Raw genomic sequence first — 13,269 nt, forward strand, 5'->3', positions numbered from 1 at the left:
TGTTCCAAGAAGTATCTGTGCACAGTTTGAAACACGGCACACAAGCCTCCATTCTCAAGTAAAACCTGTTCCAACTGCGAATAAGCTTTCCAATAACCACAGTAAATCTGAAAATATTATTTTTTAGTAGTCCTTCATAAAAGTCAAACAGCTGTTCCAGACAGCTGTACTTTTAACGCCTGCTCCCAGGTAGCTCTTAGTTTTCTTATAAAGTGCTGGGTGTGTGACAGCTGAGGTTTTCATTGTGCATGGGGAAATTCAATGGGCTAATCTGAGCAACCTGTTCATAAAGAAACCTAGAGCATCACAGAAATGAATAGGAGATTAAACTGTAGGATGAAAGACTGTAGAAGAGTATCTATACGTGTGTTTGTAATAGAAGTTCTACCTTCTGCATGCCTTGCAGAGCCTGCTGTAGGAAGCTGAGCTGCTGTGAGTGTGTGGTGTCCTCCTCGCTCCTCATTGGTTGGTTCTTGCCCTGCTCCTGTTTGAGCAGCTCCACCTCGTTCCTGTAGGCGTCCAGCTGGCAGCGCAGCGAGTCGTTCTCCTCCTTCAAGGCTTCTGCTTGGGATACACCTAGAAACATATACGTAACGAATATAATATAATGTGCTCCTTCTTTATCTATGGTCCTATTCAGACCTGGTATCAACATCCAAAAAACGTCAGAAGGGGCTGAATGAATCAGAGGAGCGTGTGGATGTACTATGAAAAATGATTTCCCCCATTTGAAAAAAAAAGGAAATTATTATATTTTAGTCAGTGTTTATCGTGGTGGTTGGATTTCAGGATGAATGTAGTCACATTCAGACCTGAACCTAGTGCTGTCCACTTCTAATTGGATAACTCAGGACATAAGTTAAAAGGATAATTCACTGCAGTTCTCGCAAAACATTTAATCCAAAACATGGTGTGAATGACGCCGTTTCGAGACGAATTTGAATGTCGGACTCTTGGATGACACCACAGGAGCAGTATGGAGGCATCTTATGTTTTATTTCTGTTGGATTTGGATTTGGCTGCAACACTTTTTATCCCTGAAACTCCAAAAGTGTTTTGAGGACTCAAACGTCCTCCATTGGCATCGTGGTGAGTAGATAATGAGCGAAACTGTCCCTTTAAAATCTAAAGAGGGTTTACAACAGTGTCAGTTCAGTTGTTAGTTTTACATATTTCACAACGAATTATTACCCGGCTAGATCTCAGTTTCACAGTGAGCTTTGATCCTCTTTTCAAATGTTCTCCCCGACCTGTCTCTTCTGTGAAAATATAATGTTTTCACCAAATAAAAAAATCTGTTACACTGTGGTATTTGCAGTCCACAGTGAATTGCTCCTCGTTCATTTGAGTTTCAGCACGGTAATATTGCAGAGGATTGTGAGGGGGTGAGCATTGTTCATTAAAATTCAAAGTGTAAATGGCAAAATAGTGGAGCTCATTTTTACTTCATGCTCATTTTCAGGTGTTTTGAAACACAAAAAGGCAAAAATGTTCTCTTGATAGATGTCTGATAAAAATATCTCAGCTGTTTCCTCTGGGACGGAGTATTTCAGGCAAAGGTCTAAATTATCAAAGTAGTAGGATGTCATTAGTGAAAGCTGCACACAAAACTGTTGAAAAAAACTTTATGTTCAACAAACTTTGACCCTTTTCTACTTAGAAACAGAAGTCTCAAATTTTCTAACTCTTCGAACAAACTAAAAAGAGTCCAATTCTCAAGGTGCGATGTTGTCACGCTACCAGGAAATTGTCATTTGAATACTCCCACCTCAGATAATAAAACACCTCCAGTATATTAACACAGACCACTGAAAGCTGTGATAATCCCTGAGAGTTTTGTCCAAGAGCTCTTTACTGCTCATTTGACCTGACCTATTGAGCAGAGAGAGGAGACAGTGGGAGTTATTATTTTATGAGACCTGCTCAGCTCCGGAGATGTCCAGTATTATCAGCTCGGCTCTCCCCCCTGTGGACCTCAAGGGAAAGCTCTTAGGGAAAGTGCAATACACCGACTGGGCATGGGAGATAAGCCCCATCTTGCGCCAGTCTATGCAAGTGTGTGTGTGAATGTGCATGAAAGCGTGTCTGGTTAGGTTTCGTGTGGGTGTTCATGAGTGCTGCCTGCAGTCTATCATGGAGGAGCATTGGCAGTGTTAATGAACTCTTGCTGGGTGAGTGTGTGTGTGTGAGTTCGCGCCACGTTTGCGTGTTTTTTTTCCCTCTGCAAAATGAAGGTACGAGGTGAGGAGAGTATTGATCTGTGAGCCTCATCAGCTCGGTGTGAAGAGATGTCAACCGCTTGGCCAGATTCTGAGCAATTCCCCTTCTGTTACATAACAGGCGTGGTATCGACCTGCAGGTGTCCGCGAGCTCGTGCACAGACACGCATGCACGTACACACAAACCTTTAGGTATACAGTCACGCATATGAGCAGTTTCTTTTGCTTTCTATTCTGTAAGAGTCAGACGCAGAACATCGATTGACTTCTCGAGAGGCTGAAGTCATAACACAGGTGTGTTCAGCCGCGCTGGTTGCTGTGTAAACATGCCCCTTTGCTTAAAGGTTAGTGAATAAAAGGGTGTAACAGTCGGCTTGTTAACACATTTACCAGGAGGTGTCACATTAACACCCGTCACCTCAGCCGATGCTGCGGCATCCAGTGAAATGACAGGTCTTGGACAGCAATGCCAATGACTGATAGTTAAATAGCAAGGTTGCTATTTAGTGCAGCGGCTTTCAGGAGCTCAGGACTGTATTTACATACATTTGCATGCTGATTAGAGAAGCTGTCATATTAGCAAATTGCAGAGATCACAGTGATTAACAGGAGAGAAGAAAAAGTACATGACAAACAACACGGAGAGACGGCAAATAACACAAGATGAGCGATGATGTTGTGCGCGGCGGTTGTAGCATGTTGCCGTGGTGACTACTCCAGACTTATTATAATGGGAGTTGAGAAGTTAGCGGCACTGTTAGTTTTTGTTGCTTCAGCGAACACAAAGAGACTCCTCTGAGGCAAAAACACAAGTTTATGGCACTTTAGTGGGACCCAGTCTGAAATTAGACAGCAGCTGGCCGGTGTGGACAGACTCACACTCAAACACACACTCATGAGTTGTTGTGTACACTCACAGGGGTGGACTTGGGTGGATGTCCTTTAGCAGCTACTCTCAACGTCAGCCCAGTAAAAGCGTGTTTGTTGTAAGCATCTTGATATAATTCAAATGTGTTCTCCTAATTTATGTGAAGCTGACGGTTGTCAGATTCTGTCTTTTCAGTAAAATGCAACCGTCTCCCTTGGTTATAAAACACCTCTCTGTTCATCCTCTAGAGATCCTGATCAGCGTATAGCCTGTCGTTTTGACAGGAAGTGTTGAACTGAGAATGCGTATACGTACCCAAGTCGTCGGAGTCCTTGCTATCGGGCATGTCCTCCATATCGTCATCCGACATCTCCATCTCTTCCTCTCGTCTGATGCCCATCAGCTGCTCGTTGTGCATGTTTCTAATCTCCTGAAAAACACGACAGTAAGACGCGCGGGTCAGAGCTGCAGCAGGTGCCAGGGGGAGTAGTAGATTATCAGTGATGCACCTCTTTGATCCCTCTGTTATTGTAAAGCATTAGGTGTGAGGGAAACTTAGATGAGTGCAGAACAAAGGAGTGTGGATGACTGAAGATGAAAAGGATGGTCTCAGAGCTGGGGCTCAATTCCTCTGGCACAGCAATAGGGCAGATGGCAGCACAAATATAGCCAGACCCCACAGTTTTGTACTTCCCTTTTCTTGTTACTTGGATAAAATGCAGCTTAGTGAGCATAAGACAAAGACGAACACAGCTCCAATTAAACATGTCAAAGCTGGAGCTGATCCAGGGGTGGGGCCAGGGGGCAGTAGTCCCTGCTGAAATCTGACTGGCCTCTATAAAGCCTCTGTCCTGTCAGTTGTCTTACGAAATAGTAATGCATGGATGTTAGACACATAATTAGCCCCTCTTTAAATTGTGGCCCCTTTTTGGCCCCTGGATTTAGAAACGCCACTGTACCATAGCCCTGTATCATCTAGGAACAACCGGCATGAAGTATAAAGTACCAACCTTCCCCGTTTCATTTCACCATCACAGACAGACTCGCTAATGACTACATCTGTCGGGACACCAGGAACCAGAAGTAGGTTTCAAAACGGTTTAAAGATCAAGGACAACACAGTGAATTGGTTTGGCTGTAAATGAGACCGAACCCTCGGGTCTGTGTCGAGAGAGAAGCAAAACAAACAAAATCTTTGTGATACATTACACGCATTACACCTAACCGTGACCATTCTCTCTGTGACACTGTGCTCGTATGAGCTTTTTAAACACCATTCAGCTTTCATTGAGAGTAGGTGTTTGAGCTACGATGGTGCTCAGTAAACTACGCTGGAAGGAGACACACTGATTACTCCTTTTTCTTTCAGAGGGTTGAAGGTATATAGAGCACTTTTCCAGTCTCATTTGGATTCTTACTGTACGAGTGTACATTCTTTAGGTTGAACTTCTTCTGCAGTTCAATATCTTGCCCAAGGACACTTCATACACTTTGGACAGAGAGAGCCAGGAATCAAACCATTGACCTTTGGGTTAGTGGATGACTCACTCGATCTTCTGAGTCACAGCCAGTCCCAAGAAAATATCCATGCAATGTGAGTAAACCACCGGCACTGATATAAACATGGGTAGATTGTGGAAAAAACTAAACAATAAACAAATTTTTTGTTTTTAATACTTCATATGTTCTCAAGTCTTTATGAACTTATTCAACTTTGTCCTTTGACTACACTGTCACATACAGCATCAAAACTTTAACAAAGTGGACATAGGTTTTGCAGTCAGATGCTGTTGATGCCGGACAAATCGAGACAAAACTGGCACTGAGTCAATATCATCTTTTCAGGATTATGTCCCATCTGCACATGACACATGTGTGTATGTACCAACCAGTGGATGGAGACATAGGTTTCTATCAATTACATATTCACAACAACATGCTGAGAAATGCTCCTAAAAAGCTAAAGGGAACAAAAAGCTGCCAGAGAGTAAATAAAGTTCCCGCCATCTGTCAGCTGACGTTATCAGCCTGAGCCCATAGCGGAGGTCAAACAGGTACTCTACACACATGCACGCACATGGACATAGACACACAACCATCTGGTGTGTGTGTGTGTGTGTGTGTGTGTGTGTGTGTGTGTGTGTGTGTGTGTGTGTGTGTGTGTGTGTGTGTGGGTGGGTGGGTGGGGCAGCCTGTGCACGCTAACAAATCAACTGCATACACACAAGTTTAACACACTGATAGAGGGAGGCAGCTGTTATCCGATTCTGCCTGGGAGCTGCAGCTTCTCAACACTGCTGCTTTTTCTTCCATATTTCACCTCCCGGCCAGAGACTCACACTGAATATACAAGACGACTGAGAGAAACACTGGCTGTCTATTTGATGATAAACTACCCCTGAGCAACTGCACTTACTTACCTATGCTCTTTACACTGGCCGGTGGCTGCCGGTCCTACACACTGCAGCCTCTAAGGCATGTCTACAGAATCTGATCGATGTGAGATCAGTGGATCCTGAAATATTTTAACGGATCAATATGAGGTGAAATAAAACAAAATCAGATGCTGTTATCGCTGCACTCTGCTAGTGTTTAAGAGCAGGGCTCTACAGCAACATCGCGCTGCATAAACCAGTGAAAACAAGCGCATATGAGTATGAAATATTAGTGAGTGTGAAGCTGTCGGCCAGAAGTCAAGTGTAAAACGATAACAATAAGCTGAGGGCTACTGAACAATGTGGAGCTGAGTGGATCAGGTGATCATTATCTGCAGGTACAAGTCATGATTGTTAAAATAGAAATATTGTCTATGGGATGATTAAGATAGATAGATACACACACACACACACACACACACACACACACACACACACTTTGAAAGTCTATTCTCACTGTCATAAAGTGCGAACCAGCCGGGTGAGAAAAAGAAATACTACAGAGAATGTTTGAACCACAGCATCACATCATTTTTTTCACTGCATCATTTTTCTGAATGAGGACATCTACAGCAGCCGAGTGTCCACCCACAGTGGATTCTTGGTCGTGCTGTACTCCCTGGTGTGTGCAGTGTTCATACAGACGCTCTACAAAGGAAGTCTGAGAGATAATGGACAGAACCCTGAGGCCTCTGCCATCCACACAACAGTTTTTAATGCTTCCTGCTACAGAGTATATATATATATATATATATATATATATATATATATACAAAGAGGCAGAGAGAAAAAGAGAGAGAGAAAGGAAGAGAAGAAAGCGATGAGTGGATCCCTTAGAGACCCTCAAGGTCTGAGCAAGGAAAGACAATATCACAGAAGTGGTTTTTACTAACGTCACACAACCAGTTATGTACTCACTGTATTTGCATATAAACATGCATCATTCAGCCTTCTACATACTCTCTGAGTTCATGTTAAGAGGCTTAGACACAAGCTTTTGTAAGCATAAGTTCTAACAAACAGCTGCAGCAGTCAGAGGGTTAATGTTCAGATTAGTTTGGACTATTTCTTTTATGATGCTGCAAGAGCTGCGCATTAGAGAAACATGTTTTACTTCCTTTTCAACACCTACCTTTTAAAGTGACGTTTTTGTACAGGTTGATAGATGCTTCTGCTGTGTGAGGTTCTGTCATATATGTGTGTATGAGACTGAATCAGACTCTAAATTAAACCTTGACCTGTTTTTCTTTTGATACTGATTTTCAAAGACACTTACCAATCAGACATGATCATATATGTTCCATTAGACCCAGGACGACAACACACTCCAGACTTTCTGAGTGCTATATGAAAGCAATGCGCTCTATAACCCCAGGCCTGTGCAGTTGCCTTCATATAGCACTGAGAAATACCAACAGGTTGACTGAGGATTTTCAGACAAGCCAGATCCTTTATTGTTACACACAGCCATCACCATGGTAATTAAAGCTCCATTTGATAGAGAAATGGTGAGCAGATAGTGGATAACAAAAATGTTGGTAGATTTGAAAATGAATATGCATTTATGTTTCATTATGTTTCAAAATAAACATTTGCTGGTGCAGGGGGAGAAGGCTTATACAGATTTACCTGTTTCCTGGACCCCCTTTGATTTGGAAAACTCACCCATCAGCTCGCATCCCTTCAGGAGGGAAGGAAATGGTGGAGGAGGGGGAGGAGAGGGAAGGGGGAGAGGTTTGGGCCTGGGATTGTCTGGATCTTACACTGGTGATCAGGCACCTGCTCTCCATGCTGGCTTCATTCAAAGTACTTACTGTAAGAAGGAGTTTGTTCTTTTCACTTCTGAATTGTTTCACTTTTTGTTTCACTTAAAGTGTCATGATGTGGCCCTACTGTGTGCAGTCTAACAATCAGTAGAAAAATAAAGAACCTTACAATGAGACAGGTGTAGAAGGAAAAAAAAGGGGAAAAGCCTAATGTTCCATTGATCATGTGAACAACAGAGTGAAATCAAAGTGCACCAACCTCGGCTTGTTTGTGCCACATGTCCAGGTTCTTGCGCTGAGCTTTGGAGAAATGGTCCCATGCCTTTTGTTTGGAGGCAGCTTGGAATACAGACACAATCTGTTCAACTGTGGCGGGATGCAGGGAAGGACCAGAGATCATCCAGAGACAGAGAGAGAGAGAGAAAGACAGAGGGCAGGTGGGAAGGAGCAGAGGAGTGAGAAAGTGGAGTCAACTAGGGATGTAAAGAACTGTGTGTGTGTGTGTCTGTGTGTGTGTGTGTGTGTGTGTGTGTGTGTGGGTGTGTGTGTGTGTGTTCCATGTGTTTGCAAGCGTGTGATGTACTTACCAGCTGATGCCTGCACATTATTTTGTGGATGGTTGGTCAGATGTTTCCCCTCACGCAAAACTTAACTTCAATAAATCATACATTCTTGCAACATACTTAAATTATATATGACAAACTGCCTCATAGACAATAAAGACCTTTAACACTGTAGTTCTGCTACAGCTCACATGACTTTCATTAGCCAGGCTGGTGGTTAGGCTCCACAGTAGAGATGATGGCAATGATGATCTGTCAACTACATTCGTTTTATCATAATAACTCCTGATTTTTGCAGATGTATATTGGGTACTTCCGCTTTATTGGAAGGACAAGACAGAGTGAGGTGTAAGAGGTGTAAGAGGGAGACACTCCTCTTCTGTCAATGGGAGAGGAGTCACGATAAGTTCATTTTATATAGCTTCTTCTGTTTGTTATACAGAAAGTGTTACAATACTAACATGCTAAACGTATAGTGTGGAAGTGGTAATGTGCCGCTTCACTTCACTACAGCAGCAGGCTGTTAGGAGCCTTGCCCAAGGAAACCTTGTTCGAGCAGCAGAGTATTTTCTTCCCTGTGCAGAAATAAACAACCTTCAGCCCTTGAAAGCTCCAGCTCCAGTAAAATTGTAACAAAATGACAAAGAGGAGAAACATTTAACTCTGAGGTGTCCTCTGATCCTTCGTGTGATGTGTACAAAGACAGCTGCTCTCCGTCTATATGTTCCATGACAGTTTCTATATGTTTGTGTGAGGTAATGCAGGGCTGTATGGGTGGTCTGTGTATCCCAGAGGTTCTAATGCAGACGAGAGGAGTCAATAATACCGCCAGCTTAGTGTGTGTGTTTGCTGAGCAGAGAGAGCGAGAGAACACTGCAGGGATCAATAGCATCTTCTCTGCACCCTGTAATCTGAGGGAGCACGTCGATGGTGAGGGAAGAGAGGAACAGTGCAGACGCACTTTCAGAGCTGTCAGTTTGTATGAAGTATATTATGCACACGTGTGTTTGTATTCCACTTGTTTTCAAGATGGTAGAAAATAGCTGAAATAAAACTTTTCAGTGACGTTTGTGGATTGTTTTATATTTTATTATTATAAATCAATGTTTTAAACCCTACAATTTGAATTTCCTGCAACTTTTTTAAAGATATACCAATCTCTCAAAACCTGGGCACACAAAATAAAAACTACATGTACGGTGAGACACCACCATAGACTGTATAGGAAGATGGATGACAAGACTACACCTGATCACCCCCTGGTGGCTGGTTGCAGTATAGGTCATTAATCTTGCCTACTTCGTGTTAGTGGATGAGCCAATTAAAAAGTCAAAGAACAAGTCAAATTCCAAAGGTTTCTATCTTTTAGGTAGTTCTTATCACACTGATGTTTGTTCAGGTATTACATTTTACATTTTCTTTTAAATAGTTATTTATACACTACTGCACAGAATGACTACAAATGTGCAAGGTGTCAGCGGCAGAGGAAGTGAAGACGCTTCGTCCATCTTTATGTACAGTGTATGGACACCACTTATAATCAAGAAGGAATATGTATTCAGGATACTGAGCCTTTAAGATGACAAACTGCTGCAGAGACACAAATAGAGGACTCTTCAGACTGAATTTATGTGATTCGGATTTGTTCCCAGTTGAAAGTGTCCGTCCTGGAGGTTTCTCTCTGTGTTATCATTAAATGACCAGTAATGCACCAACCGAGGGAACCGTGACTCTCTCACCAAACAACACACCCCCACATACACCCTCTGTGTCTACACATTTTGTTTATTATCTCTCTAATAAACAAAATAAAAAAACTGGGATTTTCAGTTTGTGTTTGAAGATGTTTACATTCCATTTAAAATGCATGTGGTGGGATATATGAGACAAAGTGCTGCAGGCTGTGCTGCAAACCAACAGCTGCACAGCTGAAGCTGCCAAAGGTTGGAGCTGTAGGAGCAGTTTAAGTTGCCTTCAGGCTTTCATCAACCTAAATGAACTAAGCATGCATTAAATGTTCCTTTTTTATACTCATGCTATGAACGTGTTGGGCTACTGATCTCTGGGCTTCTCTTCATCCATGTATGTTAACAAGTATACCAGTATTTTTAATCCTCTCCTTCCTTTTTTGGACATTTTGCATCACCAATGAATTTTGCATCACCAATGAATCACCAAAATGATGTTTAGGATGTCATGTTTAGGAAAGAAGTTGAACTTACCTTCATGCCAGCCTCCAAACAACAAATTAGCACCAAACAATATGGCCTCTATGAGACTATTAATCTGATATAACCTTTATATCCACTGTGCATCTCTTAAGTATTTACAATAGTGTACACCCCTGCTCTGTGCATCATGTGAGATTAATTAGCAGCTGGGAACTATACTATACTTACGTTGTACTGGATCTCACTTCTCCGGGCACAATTTTGCCCTGTAGCCCATAATATGTGAATGTGAGGTGTGTATAGTTCTAGAATAAGGAACTCAATAAGGAGGAGAATAAGGAACTCAATAAGGAGCTCTCCCAGTGTGATCCTGACCAATAGGATATATTTCATCATACATCCAAGTCTGTCTGGTGTGTGACAGAGGACTCACATTGAGATAGTATGCCAGAGAGTGCCGTCTTGAACTTGTCTTTCGCCTCCTCCATCTCCTTCTCGTGCTGACTCTTCTCGCTCATCAGCCGGCGGATGTGGCTGTTGGACGACTGGATCATGGAGTAGAAGTTGTTTGCGTTTCTGCGGTTGACTTCGCCTCGTTCCAGCCAGGTCAGGAGCACACGCACCGCTTCGTGAAAGTTGCCGTCGTCTGGCCGAGAGGTGAGCAGATATAGAAACAGTCAAGATTCTGTGGCAGAAGGTAAAAATAAATCTTTCCTCTATAGTTCCAGGACACTTGGGATGCTGACAGCAACAGTTGCTGAGCTAGAAAGGATTTTCAAAGGGAAGATTTCAGTCATAATGCATGAGTATGTAAAATATGCCCTGATTTCTGGTATATTACAGGTTTGTCCCATAATATACATCTGATTACAGGGAACTTTAAATAAGTATAGTAGCATGTAACACTGTGGTATCGAGTAGAAAGTACGTAGAAGGTGACACTGAAAGATGACGACCAAACACAGCTGTGCTACAGGATCAAAAGAATAAAATAGGAATAAATATAGAACAAAAAAACAACATTATGACACCAGAGTGACACCTGAGAAAGAAGTAAAAAGAGGGGCTGAACCCATGTAAAGGTGGACTGAACAAAAGACCCTCTGTTGAGCTTCTTGTCATCAAAAGGTTTGGATAACAGGAATACAACTGACATTAAAAAAGGCCCTCGTTGGAAGATTCAGAGAAACAGTGAATGCAAACAGTGAATGCAGTAAACAGCCAGTGATCAGAAACAAATCCTCGGCTAAAACAACATTGCATGTTTTTCTTTTTACTCCAGCGAAGGAAGAAGAAGGAAGAGCTGAAAAAGACACACGCAGATGGTAGAGAGGCATAAAGTCACAGCCATTTTGTTATCGGGCAACTGTGACTGAGACCTGGAAGTGTCATTGCTCATTAGCGAGGCGAGTTTATTCAGCCAGAACTTGACAGAAAGCTGAGGAGACATGGTAAGTGGAGCAGAGGGGAGAAAATGGAAGCCATAAGCAGAGAGGAGCAGTGGAAGAGAAAGGATGAGAGAGAGGGGGGAGCGTGTGCAGAGGCCAGAGGGAACCGATATAATGTGTTTTAACAGCCTCAGTGTAACATCTTTAAAAACAAATTCCCTGAAAACATCAGAGAATCACGTTGTCGGTTTTACCAGCTTTAGTTAGGGACTGTTCCTGTTATGTGTTGGATGCTCCCTGCAAGCACAGTCGCATGCACGCACACACACACACATACACACACACACACACACACACACACACACACACACACACACAGGCACATTCACACACACACAGAAGTGATCTCCTTCTACTGCATGAATTACAATGGCACTACGGTTGGCTCTATTTTCACTCCAGTTTGCTCATTAACAATGTGACACTTACAATTTGTTCTCTATGTGAAAGTGCCCTAAGCATAATTAAAACAACATCTACTTCAACACTTCAAGGCTTGTCTTTTTTCCGGTTGTGTTTGCAATATTACATCATACATACAGCACATACGCTAACCATGTTTTATACTTGGCCATGTCTACCAACCTTTAATCTTGTCTCCCAGCTGGCTGCACTCGTGCTCTGAGTAGTGGACGATGGGAGGGGGGGAGGGCGGCCGGAGGCGATCCTCCTCTATCTTGCGGCGGTGCCTCTCCTCTCTGGCCAACATTCGCTGGTGACACTCCCACTCGTACAGGTCATCTCTTGCCTGAGCGAAGTCCACGTGAAGACGACCAGTGTCTTTCTTGTCCGTGCTGGAGCCCAAACGGATTCGATAACCTTGGCAGACAAAAGTTTGAAAATTAAAAGCAAAAAAGGAGATGAAAGGGAGATGGAAATGGGAATAAGTGTAATATACAGTATAATATAAGTAAAATGGGGAGAAGCAGATGGGGCAGCAGGGAACTTCCCAATTAAAGTGAGTAAATCTGTCTCCTCACACAGTTTGATGTCATTTTCACAGTGTGATTTGCAAACTGCAGGTGTTTAAGAGCCTTTAATTTCTTTTAAAGAAAATACTTTGGACTAAATTTAGCTTTTTAGCCATGTTAGCGAGCACAACTCTATGGGTGGTACTGGTGGTTGGTCCACTAGTTTTTCTTAGACTGAAATATCTCAATAATTACCATAACATTACCATAACATTTTGCAGATATTCATTATCTCCAAAAGATGGAGCCTATACCTGCCAAATAACAGCGGTCCTATTAGCCTCAGCTGAACTGTGTGTGTCTGCAGATGCTTTGTCCCGTCATTAAATCTTTGACAGCAGAGAGCGACAGAAACAAAAGGAGGGAGAGGAAATGATATGATAAAGATCGCCCGTCAGATTCAGACTGAGCGAGACACAGTTATGTGGTTTTCCACCTTGGACCTCTGCAGCAGTGCGAAGCCCGAGTTATTTTATTTTTTGACAACTTCACACATTCCATTCACACATTTTATTAATCTATGCTCATTTTTCAGTGATTTGGCAAATATATGTATGATAATCGCTGGAGTCTCACACCTCACAAAATGAAAGGAGAGAAAAGAACAAACAAAATGAAACAGAAAAGCTGAATTGGAGACACTGTGCAACTTTTTAATGCAAATGAAAAAAAAACATGCCTGGAGGTTTGAATCTGATGAAAGTTTACAGGAAGCAACAGGACAAAAAGGAGCATGAGACAGAATAGTAACATAAATGAGTTATAGTCTGTTTGTTGTGGTGGAGTTTCTTATTGAAAATCACATTCCATCGTCTTTCATAATACCAA

The 13,269-nt window shown here is 42.4% G+C and overlaps 1 protein-coding gene across 13 annotated transcripts in view; it reads right to left on the reverse strand.

The window, feature by feature from the left end:
* The window catches only part of enox2 (ecto-NOX disulfide-thiol exchanger 2), a 158,357-nt gene that overhangs the window by 15,081 nt on the left and 130,007 nt on the right, over positions 1–13,269 (reverse strand). For all 13 annotated transcript variants that reach the window (XM_020101940.2, XM_069531072.1, XM_069531068.1 and 10 more), the window contains 5 exons: positions 12,056–12,289; positions 10,456–10,668; positions 7,548–7,654; positions 3,403–3,517; positions 389–576 (listed from right to left, as the gene is read on the reverse strand). In XM_020101940.2, coding sequence (XP_019957499.1) covers positions 389–576; positions 3,403–3,517; positions 7,548–7,654; positions 10,456–10,668; positions 12,056–12,289 — 857 coding nt within the window. The remainder of the gene's footprint in view (positions 1–388; positions 577–3,402; positions 3,518–7,547; positions 7,655–10,455; positions 10,669–12,055; positions 12,290–13,269) is intronic.

This window comes from Paralichthys olivaceus, chromosome 9 (assembly GCF_024713975.1).
Source record: "Paralichthys olivaceus isolate ysfri-2021 chromosome 9, ASM2471397v2, whole genome shotgun sequence".
NCBI lineage: Eukaryota > Metazoa > Chordata > Actinopteri > Pleuronectiformes > Paralichthyidae > Paralichthys > Paralichthys olivaceus.